This window comes from Trypanosoma brucei, assembly GCF_000002445.2.
Source record: "Trypanosoma brucei brucei TREU927 chromosome 11 chr11_scaffold01 genomic scaffold, whole genome shotgun sequence".
In the NCBI taxonomy this organism is placed as follows: Eukaryota; Euglenozoa; class Kinetoplastea; order Trypanosomatida; family Trypanosomatidae; genus Trypanosoma; species Trypanosoma brucei.
The window spans coordinates 3,322,559-3,337,583 of NT_165288.1; the positions used below are offsets into that span (position 1 = coordinate 3,322,559).

General features: G+C 49.7%; 7 protein-coding genes across 7 annotated transcripts, besides 1 other annotated feature; all 7 read left to right on the plus strand.

Annotated features, from left to right (window-relative positions):
• Positions 1–129: 129 nt before the first annotated feature.
• Positions 130–1,488, plus strand: Tb11.01.4490 (hypothetical protein, conserved; the record flags this gene model as incomplete). The annotated part of the gene is made up of 1 exon (XM_824234.1): positions 130–1,488. The coding sequence occupies one exon, from the start codon at positions 130–132 to the stop codon at positions 1,486–1,488; it is 1,359 nt and encodes a 452-aa protein (XP_829327.1).
• A 1,025-nt stretch (positions 1,489–2,513) lies between these two features.
• On the plus strand, positions 2,514–4,874 carry Tb11.01.4500 (hypothetical protein, conserved; the record flags this gene model as incomplete). The annotated part of the gene is made up of 1 exon (XM_824235.1): positions 2,514–4,874. One exon carries the CDS (start codon positions 2,514–2,516, stop codon positions 4,872–4,874), a length of 2,361 nt encoding a protein of 786 aa, XP_829328.1.
• Positions 4,875–4,908: 34 nt separating this feature from the next.
• Positions 4,909–4,934: a microsatellite.
• Positions 4,935–5,596: 662 nt separating this feature from the next.
• Positions 5,597–6,667, plus strand: Tb11.01.4510 (hypothetical protein, conserved; the record flags this gene model as incomplete). Its single annotated transcript, XM_824236.1, has 1 exon — positions 5,597–6,667. One exon carries the CDS (start codon positions 5,597–5,599, stop codon positions 6,665–6,667), a length of 1,071 nt encoding a protein of 356 aa, XP_829329.1.
• A 261-nt stretch (positions 6,668–6,928) lies between these two features.
• On the plus strand, positions 6,929–7,366 carry Tb11.01.4520 (prefoldin subunit 2, putative; the record flags this gene model as incomplete). Its single annotated transcript, XM_824237.1, has 1 exon — positions 6,929–7,366. The coding sequence occupies one exon, from the start codon at positions 6,929–6,931 to the stop codon at positions 7,364–7,366; it is 438 nt and encodes a 145-aa protein (XP_829330.1).
• A 433-nt stretch (positions 7,367–7,799) lies between these two features.
• On the plus strand, positions 7,800–8,927 carry Tb11.01.4530 (hypothetical protein, conserved; the record flags this gene model as incomplete). The annotated part of the gene is made up of 1 exon (XM_824238.1): positions 7,800–8,927. The coding sequence occupies one exon, from the start codon at positions 7,800–7,802 to the stop codon at positions 8,925–8,927; it is 1,128 nt and encodes a 375-aa protein (XP_829331.1).
• Positions 8,928–9,645: 718 nt separating this feature from the next.
• On the plus strand, positions 9,646–10,098 carry Tb11.01.4550 (hypothetical protein, conserved; the record flags this gene model as incomplete). The annotated part of the gene is made up of 1 exon (XM_824239.1): positions 9,646–10,098. One exon carries the CDS (start codon positions 9,646–9,648, stop codon positions 10,096–10,098), a length of 453 nt encoding a protein of 150 aa, XP_829332.1.
• Positions 10,099–13,136: 3,038 nt separating this feature from the next.
• Tb11.01.4560 (variant surface glycoprotein) lies at positions 13,137–14,399 on the plus strand (the record flags this gene model as incomplete). The annotated part of the gene is made up of 1 exon (XM_824240.1): positions 13,137–14,399. The coding sequence occupies one exon, from the start codon at positions 13,137–13,139 to the stop codon at positions 14,397–14,399; it is 1,263 nt and encodes a 420-aa protein (XP_829333.1).
• Positions 14,400–15,025: the final 626 nt, after the last annotated feature.

Below are 15,025 nucleotides of genomic sequence, written 5' to 3' on the forward strand. Positions count from 1 at the left end.
TGTGTCTTCTCTTCTTTTTTCTTTTGTTTTGTTTTTCATTTGGTATGAATTGCTACTAGCCCTAGTACTGATCACAGCAGCTGAGGACGGCGAAACTACCCTTCATATTGGTTCCCAGTGGCTGACAAAATGGAATCGTTCGGCCCTCTTGCGGTCGTTTCGGCCACTATTCTTTCTGTAATCGCTGTTTTTTATATCGGTATCATGGGGCCTTCACGTTACCACCGTAACGGCGTTGTTGGGTGGTTATACCGAGGCATGGTGAAGCTCCCACATGCGTGCGTCAGTTGCTGTTGTTGCCGTAGTGGAACCAGCGGTGGGTTATTCAGCTGCTTCATGAAAACCCGGTGTGGTCGTTGTTTCCACTACCTTATGAATGAGCGTCATTGGGGTTTAGTTATTCTCTACATCATCCTCGTATGGCCTGTGGAGATTGCATATTTAGCACTGGTTGCCATGCGACTCAAGGCATCACTTCTCTCCAAAATGGTTAGTTGGGGGCTCGTCCTTTTCTCTGAAGTTGTTTACTTCGCTGCCGTCTTTTCAGACCCGGGGACTGTCACATCGCGGTCGGAAAAGGACGCTCAAAAGCGTGCATTTGCCACAGCTGGTGGAGCAAAGCCACAGATGAAAAAGGGTCATGAAGCAACAAGAAAGGGCGAGGAGCGAATGCAATATCGGAAGTTTTTACTTTCCCCTCGTGCAGAAGAGGAGCAGGGTCAGCGCTACGTTGTGGATGGGATCCTTTACGGAAAGGATAGCACCCGCGGTTGTGGAGTTGAGTGCCCCACCTGTAATGTCCCCCGCCCCAGCCGTAGCAAACACTGTCGGATGTGTAACCGCTGTGTTCGGCGCTATGATCATCATTGCCCGTGGATAAACAACGACGTGGCGGAGGGTAACCACCGTTGGTTCTTGCTGTTTCTCCTAATACACATCATCGAATGTATATGGGGACTCTGGGATTTGTACACAATGGTGGTGCAGTTTCTAACAGCGCAAGGTTTGTGGGTGTCGGCCATCAGGTTCGCTAACGGATACACATACCGCATAACAAATATCCATCGCCTCTTTGCAATCGCGACGATGCATCCTTTGGTGCTCTTCTTGATTATTTTTGCCGCTCCCATCACTGTTGTTCTAGCGGTTTTTTGGCTGCAGCAAATGTCATTTGTGGTGTCAAACGTTACCATCAACGACATGAACAAAATAGACACAACAATAGACTTTATCACCACTTTACCTACAGCGACAGATGTGTACGAGGAGGCGCAAAACGTGCGTTCCGTGCTTGAAAATGTCGCAGCGCGACCACCCCGACGGCTGAGGGCGCTGAAAAGGCCATCGGCAGAGGCGATTGTTGTGGGAAGCAAAAAGGATAAGGCATACCGTAAAGAGGTGAGTAAGATGCTGATGAGCGACCTAAAGGGGTTGTTTAACCGTGGGGTATGGAATAATCTGAAGGAGGTGATGTTTCCCTACAGTTGAATTTATTCTTTTTGTGTGCGCCTCATTGGTGCTTCTGAGTGGTGAACCGGGTACTTTTCACTGGCACTTCTCGCCTTTCCGATCCCAGCATGGGGGGGGGGAGGAAAACGAGAAGAAATGCAGTCAACAAGTCCCTTCAATCTCTTTTCTGTTGTTTAAGCAAAGGGGAGAAGGGGAAGGTCGGTGCGCGGAGTGGAGAAGGGCATGGAAAGAAGCATATTTAATAATGGAATAAATAGAGATATAATTTGCGTGGGTCCCACGATGTGCTGTTGTTTTCACACTGTAGCTGTTGTGTCCAGTAACTTTGGATGTTCTTTTCATCTACGCGTCATACGCATGGAGCTAACAGAAACGTAAGCGTGGGGCGGGAGAAGGCTCTTGAAGGAAGCACAGGGGTGCCGCCCATGTGCTTTCCGATGTGTCATGAAGCTGACGCACATTTGAATTCTCGGTTTTTTCTCTCGCCTTTCTGTTTCTTTTTCTTTTTTAATCAATCCACCCGTCAAGATCCCTCTCATTGTTTCTTCTGCGGTTATGCTCCGTCCCCTCACTCTCATCTCGTTCGTTAGCACCTCACCCTTCCACGTGTTTTACGCCGAGGATCTTATACATAATCCACCACACCCCAAAACCATTCGAGAAATGTTATCACCCTGCCGTTTCATCCATGCTGGTGTCATCCGATCGTTCGCTTCTGGAACGGGGAAACACTTTGTTACTTGGTGTACGTAACGAAAAATAGCGTTCAAAAAAAAAAAGAAGAGGAAGATTGTTATGTGGGGTTCTCAATCTTTGACTGGTTGCGCGTATGCAGTCTTGCGCGCGCGGCCGCACTCCTTTATGTACGTGGGGTCTCGTTTTGTATTGCACGAGAACATAAGAAACAACTGTAAAGTGATTACTACGCACAGTTAAATGGCTCGACATTGTCTTGCACGCACACCGTTGTTTTATTTCACTTATTATACTGTTTGCACTAAAGGGAGGCAGAAAGGCCTCGGCAAAGGGATCAGGTAAAAGGTATGAAAACCGAGGTGGAGACCAAGACTAAGACAACAGACGTGACAGAGGCTGCCTCACAGCATGCACGAGGGAGCACTACTGGGAATGGTTTTATTTCCCCACTGGAAGCCTCTCAGTGCTACCGCGCTGTGTGTGGTCCTTGCCACTTTGAAAACAGCGGGTGTCAGTCACATTCTACGTTGGCTGCAGCGATCGCCCACCCGGCCACAACTCAAATTCTTCAGGAGCTGATTCTATTTGCGTTTACGCCAGGGAGGCATTCCGGCGGCCCCCAGCAAATGGGAATGGTCAACTCAGTCATGGCGCGTAAGCCGTTTGGAGTGCCGCCCGAACACGCTCTAACGTGGTTAGATATAAAAAGGTCGCTTTTGTTCTGTGGCGTAAAGCAGCACCGCTGTCCCAAAGCGCTAAGGCTGCTGTGGGGGAGCCTCCTTGCTCTTTGCTGTAACTGCTCACAACATACCATCGATGAGAAAAAGGTGCCGGAGGGGACCACTTTGGACGATGGCAGTAGTATTCAGTGTAGTAGTCACTTTCCCGCCGCAGAAATTGCGATATTGGTCCGGCACGAAGATTTTCGTTGGGTCGCGCAATTACTGGCAGCTGGCGAAAGTTTGGGGAGCTGCACCGTCGCGAGGGGAAAAGCGGTTCCCCTTGAGGACTTTGTGTCTACCATCGTTGATTTGCAGCATCACATAACTTCAACCGTGGCCGAAAGTTACCAGGTGCCACGCTCACAAACAAAATATGTTCTAATTGTCGATGCAGACAGCTTCCACTGCTGCATCAAGAGGTTTCTCGCACAGGAATTACGGGGAGAACACATTACTCTCTCCCCACTCCCCCGGTGGAATGGAGCGCAGGCCATTGTCCAGCAGCGCCGCGCGCTTGTTGTATTTTGCGGTGGAACGAGTGGCTGTGGAAAGAGTACGCTATCCAGTCTCATTTCAACTCACCTGAGTATTTCCACGACTATTTCAACAGACACTATCCGACAAGCGCTTCGCCGGACGCTGCCAGGTGGCGAGTTCCCGGAACTCTTCACGTCTACATACGCCGCTCATTCAAACCCGGTAGCATCTCTTGAAGGCGGTGGGAATGCGTGTAACGGCAACCTTGACGGGGATGGACCTGAGCACGTTATCGCAGCGTATGAGAAACAGTGCGCGACGGTTCTTCCGGTGCTTGATCGCACACTGGAAAAGTTTGTTTCGCGCTATCAGACAGTGGTCGTTGAGGGTGTTCATTTGTTGCCGGATTACATGCATCGCAAGATGGTTGAGTTGCAAACACGGGGAGTGCTGTGCGTTTCCTTTCTAGTGTACATAAAGAAAAGGGAACGACATCTTGAGCGGTTCTGTACACGGGCCAAGTCCATGAGCCTCTCGCCGACGCGCAACAAATATGTGTCGAATTTCGAGAACATCCGAGTAATTCAGCAGCATCTACTCGAGCAGGCGGCACGTCTTGACGTGAACCTTATAAACAACACGAATGTTGACAAGTCTCTAATGATGGTTCATACGCGTCTGTTAGACAGAGTGCATCATTTCAATGTCGCCCCGGGGTTTCAGCAGCACGTGGGTGTCGGTGAAGAAACTTCCACTGCAAGAGCCCAAGTCGGTACCAATTCAGGTATCGACCGCCGGGACGATGAAACAGAAGTAACTAGTGCCGCACACCTCTACAATATGCCTTATTCGAACGTTAGCGGCAAACACATGCTTGCTTTGCTTCTTCATCGGCGAAACGAGAAAAAGCACCGAATGCATAACAGTCTGTTTTCTCGTTGCCACTGTTGTGAGCGCAACTCCTTGGTCACACAGGTTAGGCGGTCCCGATCAGCAGAATCTCTTACAACACTGAAACTTAGTTCACTTCAAGTGTGTACAGACGAATGGGACGGACGAGATAACTCACTTCTTGTGCCACATAAACAAAGTGAGGAACCGACAACCAATTCCAGTGAATGTGGATGTATCACCAACGCCATGGTCGCTGGGACTTCCCTTATCGGAATAGACTGTCAGAATAGGAACACTGATGCAGATGATGCAAATGTTGATGATTACCACGACCCTACGTCAATGCAAGCCCTTGAGGCAGGACACACAACCCGAAGCATGCGGTCGTCAAGCGCCTTCACGCACTTCGCTCCGATTTCTCCGTCGGTGCGCTCAGCGAGCGCGGATACGGAGCGCCTCGGGGGAAGGATGTGCAAGCGGAGCCGTGGGTGGGCTGCAATTCAATTGTCCATCTCCAATAGGGCGGAGCAGGGAAGGAATGAAAACGATGAGGAGATGAAGTCTCTATGGGGAGACAACTTCTCCAGCGAAACGCCATCCCTCACTTGCTGTTGAGATTATAAACTCGCGGGGTCTGTTTGGAGCTATTTTGTTATTATTATTATTATTGTTATTTGCATTCTATCCCTATATTGGAAGTTGGGGCGCGAAGGTTGCATAGTAGCAAAGACGAAGACGGATACGTAAAAGAAGGTGGGGACTTTAGAAACCGTGCGATGATTATCAGCTTAGCACATTGCACAAGTGCCATTCACAACGGCTAGTAAGTGCAGGGTTGGTTGGTTTGAACCCACTAAGTCACTCATTTTATCGATTTGATGAAACGACTATGTAAGTACTTCTGCTGCTGCTGCCGCTGTATCATTGTCATTGTTTCTGTTGTTGGAGATTGCAAAGTGTGAAACCCCTTTTTGGCCATTTTATTCCGTGGCGTGTCCCGTGTGATTGCAATGGTGTGGGGGAACTGTTGCACTTGTGCTTCAGGGTGGGCAGACACGCAGAATTAAAACCTCCTCTAAGACGAAGTTGCCCTTGCTTTTTTAAGGAGGGAAAGGAGAGCGAAAAAAGAACGGTTCACGAAAACACACAGTCCCCTCCCCCGAGGTCTTTAATTACCATTTTCTATCCCGGTTCTCCTTCGTTTCATTCTGCGAGCTTCTGCACAAATATGTGAATGATGTGTTCTGTATGTCATTTTGTTATTTTTTGCCCTCCACTTCATCATTATGGTTACCCTTGGACAAGGTGATTTAGGGACTACCAAAGTGGTGTGAAACATGTTCGACTTGATGGCAGACGCGTGTGCCGCTTACATGGAGGACAGCGAACCGACAAAAGCCAGGATTGAAAAAAACACGGAGGGCGAAGGGAGGGAGAGGAAGGGAAGAACCTCCCAATGTCCTAAAGAGCGGTGTGTGCGCCCAAAAAATAACTTGGCGCAGGGTGACAAAGAATTCAAGGAACACAAACAGCGGGTGATGTCGAACCTTTCAAGCAACATGTGCGACCATAGTCCAAAAGGTGGGGTTGATCGTAAGTGCCTAAAAGTGATGGAGTTACTAAACAATCACCAAGATTATGTCACAGTCAGCAGTTGTAGTGGTCGCATCGCCCTCTTCCATAGCACCCCCATCCTGGAGACACTTCATGATTCTGTGAATGGCAGCTCCAGTACAAAAAGCGCAGCGGTTGTGGGGAAGCGGGGGAGCAAAGATGCCTTGGGGTGGCTTGTGGTTAAACATGGTGAGCTAACGGAGGAAGAGATAAACCAAATTGTGAAAGGTCTCTGCGGAGACGAGGCCGAGGATAGTTCCAACACCCACAGCTCACCACAGGTGCGTGAGGTGGCGGAAAGAAAGTTCAACGGAGATGAGGATGAGTTGGACGGTGTTTGGATGCAAACTGGGGTCCTGGCACCAATTCCACTTCCCTCGTTTGGCACTGTTACACTTAAGATGGAACCTTTCGTGATGCATGTGGCGTGCCGAACGATGGAGAGCGGGAAGCGGTTACTGACAGCTGCAGCAACCGAAGCCGGTTTCCGAAACAGTGGGGTGACGCCACCGGGGAAGCGAGTCGTTTGCGCCATCCGAAATGCAACGGGGGTTGGGTTGGATATACCTCTGGTTGTTGACGGGGTGAACTATGCACGAGGTCAGCATTCCTATGTGCGTCGTTTGCTGTTGTTGGCAAACGAAAAGATGCGCAACAACGATTTGAGACGGCACAGGTTGGAGGTGGGGGTTGCTGCGTTCCTCGAGAGAGGGCATGAAACACCGCAGTGTAGTCATGAGGAGCGTATGCGGCTGCCACCACCGTGTGTTCTCGGCAAACACCCCGATGCGTAGGATTGGAGGGAAGGGCTGCATTCGATGACTGTTGGGTGTCATACCCCTCTTTAAGGTGTCATCTGTTAATGTCTTCGTTCTGGCACGCACTTGTGCCTTCCACAAGGGTAGTGAACCATCATAGTTTCTCCCTCCCTATCTCTTTTTGGTCTTTCTACCCCATCGTCCTTTCGCCAAATGTGTTCTGCGGGCGTAGGGAACCCCAGCAGTAGAAACAGGGATCGACGACAAGAGTAGGTGCACAACAGAAGGGTGTCAAATATGGCCGCAACAAACTCACCCACAGAAGAGGAAGTTGTTATGCGCTACCAGCAGCTCCGTCAAGAGTGCCTCGCCATGGACTCACGCATCTCCGAACTGGAGAACGAGCTGCATGAGCACCAGTTGGTGGCGGATACTCTCAAGCCACTGAACGGTGATCGCCGGTGTCATCGCCTTGTGGGTGGGGCGCTCATTGAACGCACAGTTGCAGATATATTACCCGAGCTTGTGGAAAATATTAAGGGTATCGAGGAGGCGTTAGCGCAGCTGAACAAGATGCTGACAGAAAAGCAAGCAGCGATGGACGAATACGCGAGGAAGCATGGTGTGACCGTAGCCCAGCGGCAGGGTCAGACCCCCGCTGGTGGAGGTGGCGCCAATAACGATGAAGGGGAAAAGAAGCCGATGGGCGCAGACAGCAGGGGTGTTCTGGTATGAGTGGTGTCCAGGGAAAGAGGTCGGCGGTGAGTCGTATAGAGTTGCGTCTGCATTTACGTGACAAATGCATATATCATTCGAGAACCCACACATATACGCGTGCCGGCGAAGGGTTTGAGCGAAAAGAGAGGGATGGGCTGCCGACGGAGGCCGGCGAGAAGGTGCCTGTGTGGCGACCCCCTGACGGGTTCCCATCGCCGGTGACTTGGTCGGGGAGGAGCTCTCTTTCCTGTGGTTTGAAAAAAAAAGTAATAATAATAGTAGGTAATGGGTCCATACGCTAAGGGAGGTGCTCCCCTCCTCTTGTTCTTTTTTTCTTTAAACGGCCAATGGCAACTGTCGAGAGTGCAACCTTTGTTGTTGCTGTTGTTTCTTTGGCTGATGCGTGTTTCCACGATCAACTCTTCACATTAGCGCCTACGCACATTTGTACATGACGCGTTTTTTTTTTTCCCCCTTCTGCCTGCTCACATTTCCCCTCCCCTTTTATCTAGGCTTTGGAAATATGCAGGTTAGCGACGGCAATCCTGCCATGCCTCCACTGAGCGTCATCAAATGGTGGTATGAAAAAGATGATGAGCAACGGCGGGCCTTTCTAGCGGCGGATAATATTTCTGAAAAGGTGCAACAAAACATTCGCGCAGTCGAGTGCTTTGCCGAACAGCACAGTTATTACATTATGTGCGAGACAAAGTTAGCGATACGACCCCTTCCCCCACTCTCACCGCAACCAAATCAACCGCGCTCTCGTGCATGGCTCGGTGATGTCGCTTCAGTGTGGTTACCATGTCCCGTACACGCCATCATGGATTACGGCGGGAGGTATCAGACGACAGAGCAGAGGGAGGCGCGCCGCAAAGAGGCGGAGCGGCTCATTAGCATTATATACTCACGAACAGCTTCTGTACTGCATAGCTACTGCGGGGCCCAACAGGAAACGCAGAAGCATGCCAATGGTAAAGACAATTCATCGGAGGCGTGGAGGTCCCGCTCGGCTCGCATTCTCGTCGATGTGTTAGTTGAAGCGTCCGTTGCGGCACTGTGCCGGTTGGGTCTCACCGACGAGTTGGAGGCCATAGAAAAACAAAAATCGAGTAGGAACGAAGCGGCGCTGGAGGTGCGTGAGGCGCCGCTATTCGCTGAAACCCCCAAACCAGTTGGGGCATGTCGTGCTGAGGCGTGGGGATGTTTAGGTTTGTGGGAGATTTTGCAGTCGAGAGTAGGAGACGTATCGGAGCTGGTGACACTTTTTTCCACCTCGGTTGCTGCAACGTCGGGTGCGAAGCGTCCGCGGGTAGACGAGTCGAACAGCAGCCCTTCCGAAGGCACTACAGAAGCGGCAAAGCCGAACCAATGGAAAGTTCTTCGTGAAGTGTTTTGCTCGCTGGTGCCCGGTACGGATTCGACACATGGCGAGCACGACTCCACTGATGATAATAACAGTAAGAGCCTATCGCTAATTCCTTGCCGTAAGGCTCCACGTATAACTATTACCGCAGCAGACGTGCGTTGTGGTATTGCGAAGGTGTTGAAGAAACACCGACCGGTGAAGCCTTTATAAGAAGACAAAAAGAGATTTATTTCAATAAGCGGATAGGGGAAGGCTACAGCGCCCATACCTTCATCCCCGTATGGGGAAATAAAGGATATACACGAGTTATGGAGCAAGGCATCTTTTCTTTATTAACCCTTTGTTATTTAAGGGGACCCCCTCCCCTTATCCTCCCATAGGCTTCGGAATAGTGGACACAAGCAAGGTTGCGATGCCTTGACGCAATGGACTTTGATTTTTGTACACACCTTAAAGGGAAGGCATTGCTTCGGAGAGGAGCAGCCGAAGATTAAAGTAAAGTGAATAAGGCCACTAAGTGTTTGTGTGTTTATCTGTGGTTGGAGTGGAGTGGAGTGGATCAACTTACTAACGGTTATCATGAGTGAAACGTGTTGGTAACTGCCATACCCGGAGCACGTGTCATTAATGATTGTATTGGGTGCAATATGCTGTGGGGTAAATTTGAGTGGGGAATTCGTTGCCGCCTCAACAGGAGATGTGGCTTTTGAGGAACAAGTGGCGCAAGGCCCAGGCCGCCGGGCGACTTCTTTCCCGCGGTTGTACAACAGAAAAGAAAAAAAAAAAGAGGCTCGATTTGTTCGATTGTTTTGTGTGTAATGGGTGTCGTTCACAGCTAAGTGATCACACAACGACCGCTCTCTGCGTCTCTACCTACACATACAAAAGGCAAAAGATACGATAGCAGGCGTGAAGAATCACTACCGGCATGCACTTAACCTTAGGTGTGTTAACGGAGGATGAAGATGCCCGCACTGCCCTCAGTGAAGCTGTAGAAAACCAATGTCTGCCCCGATTTGAAAACAACGATGGTCCCCTTTTGGATGTTTGGTTAGGTGAACGAAAACTATTTGGTCTCGTCGAGCGTGTCGCGCCGAATAACTTTCTGCAAGTTACCTCTGAGAATGGAGGCACTGCAAAAGGCGAAAGCACTTGTGCGGATGATCCGCACGATATGCGCGTGACAGACAACGTTTCATTTATTATTCGCCTTTCATCGGTGCCACATACGTCCCTTCAACCTGGCTTTACTGCGGAAGATGCCTTTGTGAACTGCACGCGCATTGTCATGGCTTATTCGGCACAACTGGAGCGCGGTGCGTCGGCGGAGCTCGTGGGCTCCGACGCAAGCGCTGAGTACATGCGCTTCACAGAAAAATGAAGGGGAATGCCCCCGCTTGTGCGCATAAATGCGGGGCCAAATTATTCAACTTTCTTATTCATGGTCGTAACAACCCCTTAATGATCGCACCTGTGAGGGCGCAGCGACCATATGCCACTGCCAACACTGCCCCAATCCCTTCTTCGTAACATTTTTTTTGTGGTTTTTCCAATGCCGCTTTATGCCTCCCGTAAACCAAGGCTGAAGGGAGATGCATAATTCCAATGGAGGGTTGCGCATCAGCGCATCCACCGCAGACCCTCAGTCACCCAAGCCTCAAGAACAGAAAGACTCCATACACCTCTGGTCGTGGGAACTGTTCGTGGATGCAAAAAGGAAGCGTTTCAAGCCTTCGGCGGTAACGGTACCCATCTCCTTTTATCTCCATTACGTAATTCAATCGTTGCATTTCCCTTTGCTGCCGCATGTTGAAAGCCGCTCTGTTGATGAACACCACTGGCGAGAAAGCTATGGAGTCGGCAGACACACTCACTTGTCATCCCCATAACATTTAGTGGTGCCAGTTAAACCCCGCGTATCACAAAAAACCCTCTTTCCGAGTGTCAATGTCCGACGGCAACCCAACACAGCATAGCAGGGTTTCGGCCGCCTTACTCTGATGCCAACATGACCGTGAGAAACTGTAGCAACGGCGCAGGCGTCACGCCCTGTGAGACTAGGAGCCCACAACCCGCGTTTTAAACTTCGGTATTAGAACCGAGGACTTCGGCCACGTCAACAAGACAACAAACGCAAGCAACCCCCCGCATTCCACAACCTGATGGACCCTCATTGACCTTGTGAGCGAAGGGACACTCATCGGTGGCGGTTGGTACTCGGTAGTGAAAAGGAGGGGTTTAAAGGGAGGGATAATCGGCCCTCAAACTTCTAAGCTGTTTTTACTCATCTTGAACGAAGGCCACATAACACCCGGTGTTCATTTAACACAGCGTGGAAAGCTATGGCGCCCGGACGGCTGCACCAGGGTTCTTTTGCTCGTCCCATACAAATTACTCCTTTACCAAATCTGCACCGTCCCAAGTTGGTTTCCTCCAGACCTTCCTGGTGATTCCGACCACCTCAACGTGGTGCCACTCTCGTCCGGTATCCCGTCTTATTGAGGGGAGCCAAGTGCCTGCAGCGTCTTGCTGGGACACCGTTTTTCACTTGTCCGTCCCTGGGCACGTGGCAGTGTGCCATCAGGAGTATCATCCGCATTGAGATGCTGCTGTCCAGTTATCGTGTTAGGAGGCTTATTGCCCCACCTGCCGCATGCCGTGCACTGGCAGATCTAAGACAAAAGAAAAATAATATATGGCGAGATGGTTTAAAGAAGAGACTCTCAGCCACATCTACTGGTAAGAACCAAATCGAGGCGCTTCACGGTGGTGGCCGGTAGTGGCACCAGTGGGGGAGAACTTCCGTGAAAGCACGATGAAAATTCTAAAAGAAAAAAGGGAATGAGAGATATTCAATAAGGATTTGGAATGCGTTTTGGTCTCGTGTATCTGTGAAGTTCGTTTGTTGTATGTGTTTTTTTTTACCGACTTAAGAAGGACGGCCGACACGTTCATTGTGATTTAAGCACCTTTAATGAGACTGGCGTCGGTTCTCCGCATAACTGAAACGGAATGCAACTGGTTGAATAAGATGAACTATAGAGGGATGTGCAAAAGATGGAGGCACTGGTACGGCGCAATGTGTGAAGACGGCATAATGACCCTACACCCAAAAATATCGACAAAGTCAGAAACTGTGCTTGACGACGGTTGGGGTGAACGGGTTTGGAAGCCTCGAGGAAGTCACAAGATCGCTTGCAAGGGCAGGCAACTCTCAGGATGTAAAACCGTGTACGGCAGAGGCGTGCCAAAATATCATCTCCAGAAAACCAGAACACACATGCGGATGGAGTACCAAGGCCCGCTGGTGGTGACCGCGAGTCTGCCGAAAGCGGCAAACCGGTTAAACGAGATGTGACCGACTTGAGAACCAGCGCACCTCCGCCAAATCAAGGGAACAAGGAAGATGGCGAACAGGCTGATCATGTCAACACGGACCAACTCCAGGAAGGACGAGAAAAGAGGACGGAAGATACGGCCACTGGAGGCGAGGGGTTCAAGGGGGGGAAAATAGCATAACAAACCGATATGAACTGGAAAGCGCTCCGTTTTTCGCTGTATTAAGGCTCACGAACAAATTAACAGTGTGAAAAAGAGTTGCGAGCTTCGCCCAAGACGTAACCCCGGGGGGGGTGGAGGTTGCACCGCAGGTAAGTCCAAGGACAGCGCGAATGCAGCGTGGGAAGCAGTGGGGAGCTCGTAACGGCCCCAAAGCACCAGAAAACACCAAGATCAAAGTTAATACTTGCCGCCCCACCCGAAAGTGCATGGACTAAAGATGCCCGGCAGTCCAAACCATGGTAATTCCAGAAGGTCGCTATGGCAAAGGTTTATGCATTAGACATAGGGCGGGCAAGTCACCAGGCTGTGTGGGAAAAGGCTTTCGTGCGCCGCGCAGATGATGTTCAGTTGGAGGGCGGAATACAATTATTTGGGAAATCAGGCTGAGAAAGGTGGCGAAATAGTAATTACAAAAAAAAAACATCGACGGGAAGCACAACGGCGTGGGAGGATAACACCCAACATTTGGGGCACCAGGCTGAAGAGGTCCATGCCGACGGTGCACTCGGCTTTTCGACCAAAAAAAGAACGAAACCTGGTGTGGACGTAAAAGGGTTGGGGTTAGGGGGGAGGGGATGCCGTGCAGCGAAAATTCCGCTCCCCAAAGGGGCTATTACCTCAAACAAGTTCCTAACAATAGGGACGGTGATATACTGTCTTTCGGCACAAAAGTGTTTATCAACATCCGAAAAAATGCGCACTAACGAAAAATAAATATCTCTTGTGCCATTTGAATTATTGATGCGTCGAAGTTGAGAGAGATGGCAGCCGTCTTGGGGATTGCTTTTGAGCGTAATCAAAATTGGAGGTGCACATTTCTTTGAACCTGTGTCTTTTCCTTTAACTGTTAATAGCAAGATGGAGGGTTTGTGTGGGTGGTGGTGCATCCTATTTGTCGTAACAATCTCTCAAGCTGGTGAAGCACAAGAAAAACCAATTAACCGGGACGAGTTCGAAGCCCTGTGCAGGTTTATAAATCTCGCGGGAGACAGTGAGACACCAACGAAGGTTGAGAAAAATGTCAAGCGAACAGTGAAGAAAATTCTAACCGAAAGTGGGGTGGCCGATAGCAGGAAAAAGGAACTCGAAGATCTGCAAAAGCAAGCAGAGAAGTATCGAGAGGAAAACATGTCATTTTGGGAAACAGTAGGGATGGGGGAGATAAATAGGAGCTTGACGGACGCACTCTACGGGGAGAACCACAACGCCGTTGTTAAAGCACAAGGGAGTAGAGACCCCATCTGCGGCGCCAGAGAGGCGGACGCGGGTACGGAGGCAGGAAAGTCACTGGTGATCGACTTATTTTGCCTATGTTCCACATCGCCAGAACTTCACAACTTTCAGCAGATTTGCTGCGCCGACTGTCGAGGTGGAGCAAACGACCACCCCTGGATTCCTTCGGAAGATGGGAACCAGAGATGGAAGTTCCTTGCGCAAAAATGTGGAGAAACTAATCAAGGTGGAAAGCTCTCAACAGACTCCATTGAGAAGTCAGCCGAATTCTTTTTGAAAACATTGAAAAATCCCTTAGACTCAAGAGCGGAGGCACGCCGCACAGTGCTAGGAAGCACCAACGGCGATGTTAGCATTAATTGCAACGGTTGGAAAACTTCGGGAAACGGACGGTGCGTCAAATACGATCCAAACCACTTAAATGATGGGATCCTGTCAATACCATGGTACGTAAAATTGGCGAAGGCAGCGACCCGAATGGATAAATTAATGGAAGCTGAAAAAACGTTGCGTGAGATTCTGGAAAATGTGGAGAAGTTGGAACGAAAGCAAGTCGCAATACCACCCAAACCTGCTGACGAGGGTAATGCCGTCCCGAGCGTCTCAAAAGACGTCGTAGAAAACAACAATGAAAATTCCGGCGTAAGTAATAATCGTGAGAAAAGAGAAAGCAAAGGTGAACTCAACGAAGAGAAATCACCAGGGAGTGAAAAGTCGCCGGAGGAAGTCGACTGTGACGGCTGTAAACCCGAAGAAGGGTGTGAGGAGGGAAAATGTGAAAGCGAAAATGGGAGACACGACTCTGAAGGCACAAAAAGGCCACCTGTAAAGAGCCATTCTGCAACAATAATCGGTGGTTCGTTGAAGTTTTTCTTGCTTTTGGGATAAAGAGTTCTCCGTAAGCTTCAAAAGAATAAAAAGGTGGTGAAGGACACAACTCCAGTCACACAAGCGTAAAAATATTAACCACTGTACCATTCCTGAGTTGTGTGATGGGAAATGAGTTCGCCAACCCAAAGTTTGGAACAAAAATGGCCAACTATCGGGGAGGAGGGAGGCAGCGGGTACCACTGAACCATCTCCCTAGTCGCGGTGGTTCCCAGAATATTTTTTTGACGCGTAATGCGTAAGCCCTATATTATCACCGGAACTGAAAATTTGCTCGAAATATATTGATATTTTTGTTTTAAAGTGCAACGGAAACGAAACACGACAAGTACGTATTTTTATGAACGTCTAAAAGTTTATCAACTTCTCACATGCAAATTTACTCCCGAAAACAACTATATATAAAATGAAAGTAGTTGCAAATGCGCGAAGAATTTTCTTCTCCTGTCATCAATCACCGCCCCAAAGCGCCCGTTTAGTCCGTGGGAAAAGGGAGGAAACGTCCTTGCAAAAATAAAAAAACGCCGTGTTGAGACGGTATGAAATACAAGGGTGGAGAAAGGCCGCGTCCGTCCGCTAAACATCACCCGTTATTGCGGATTGCGTGTGACACTCTCAGGAAATGT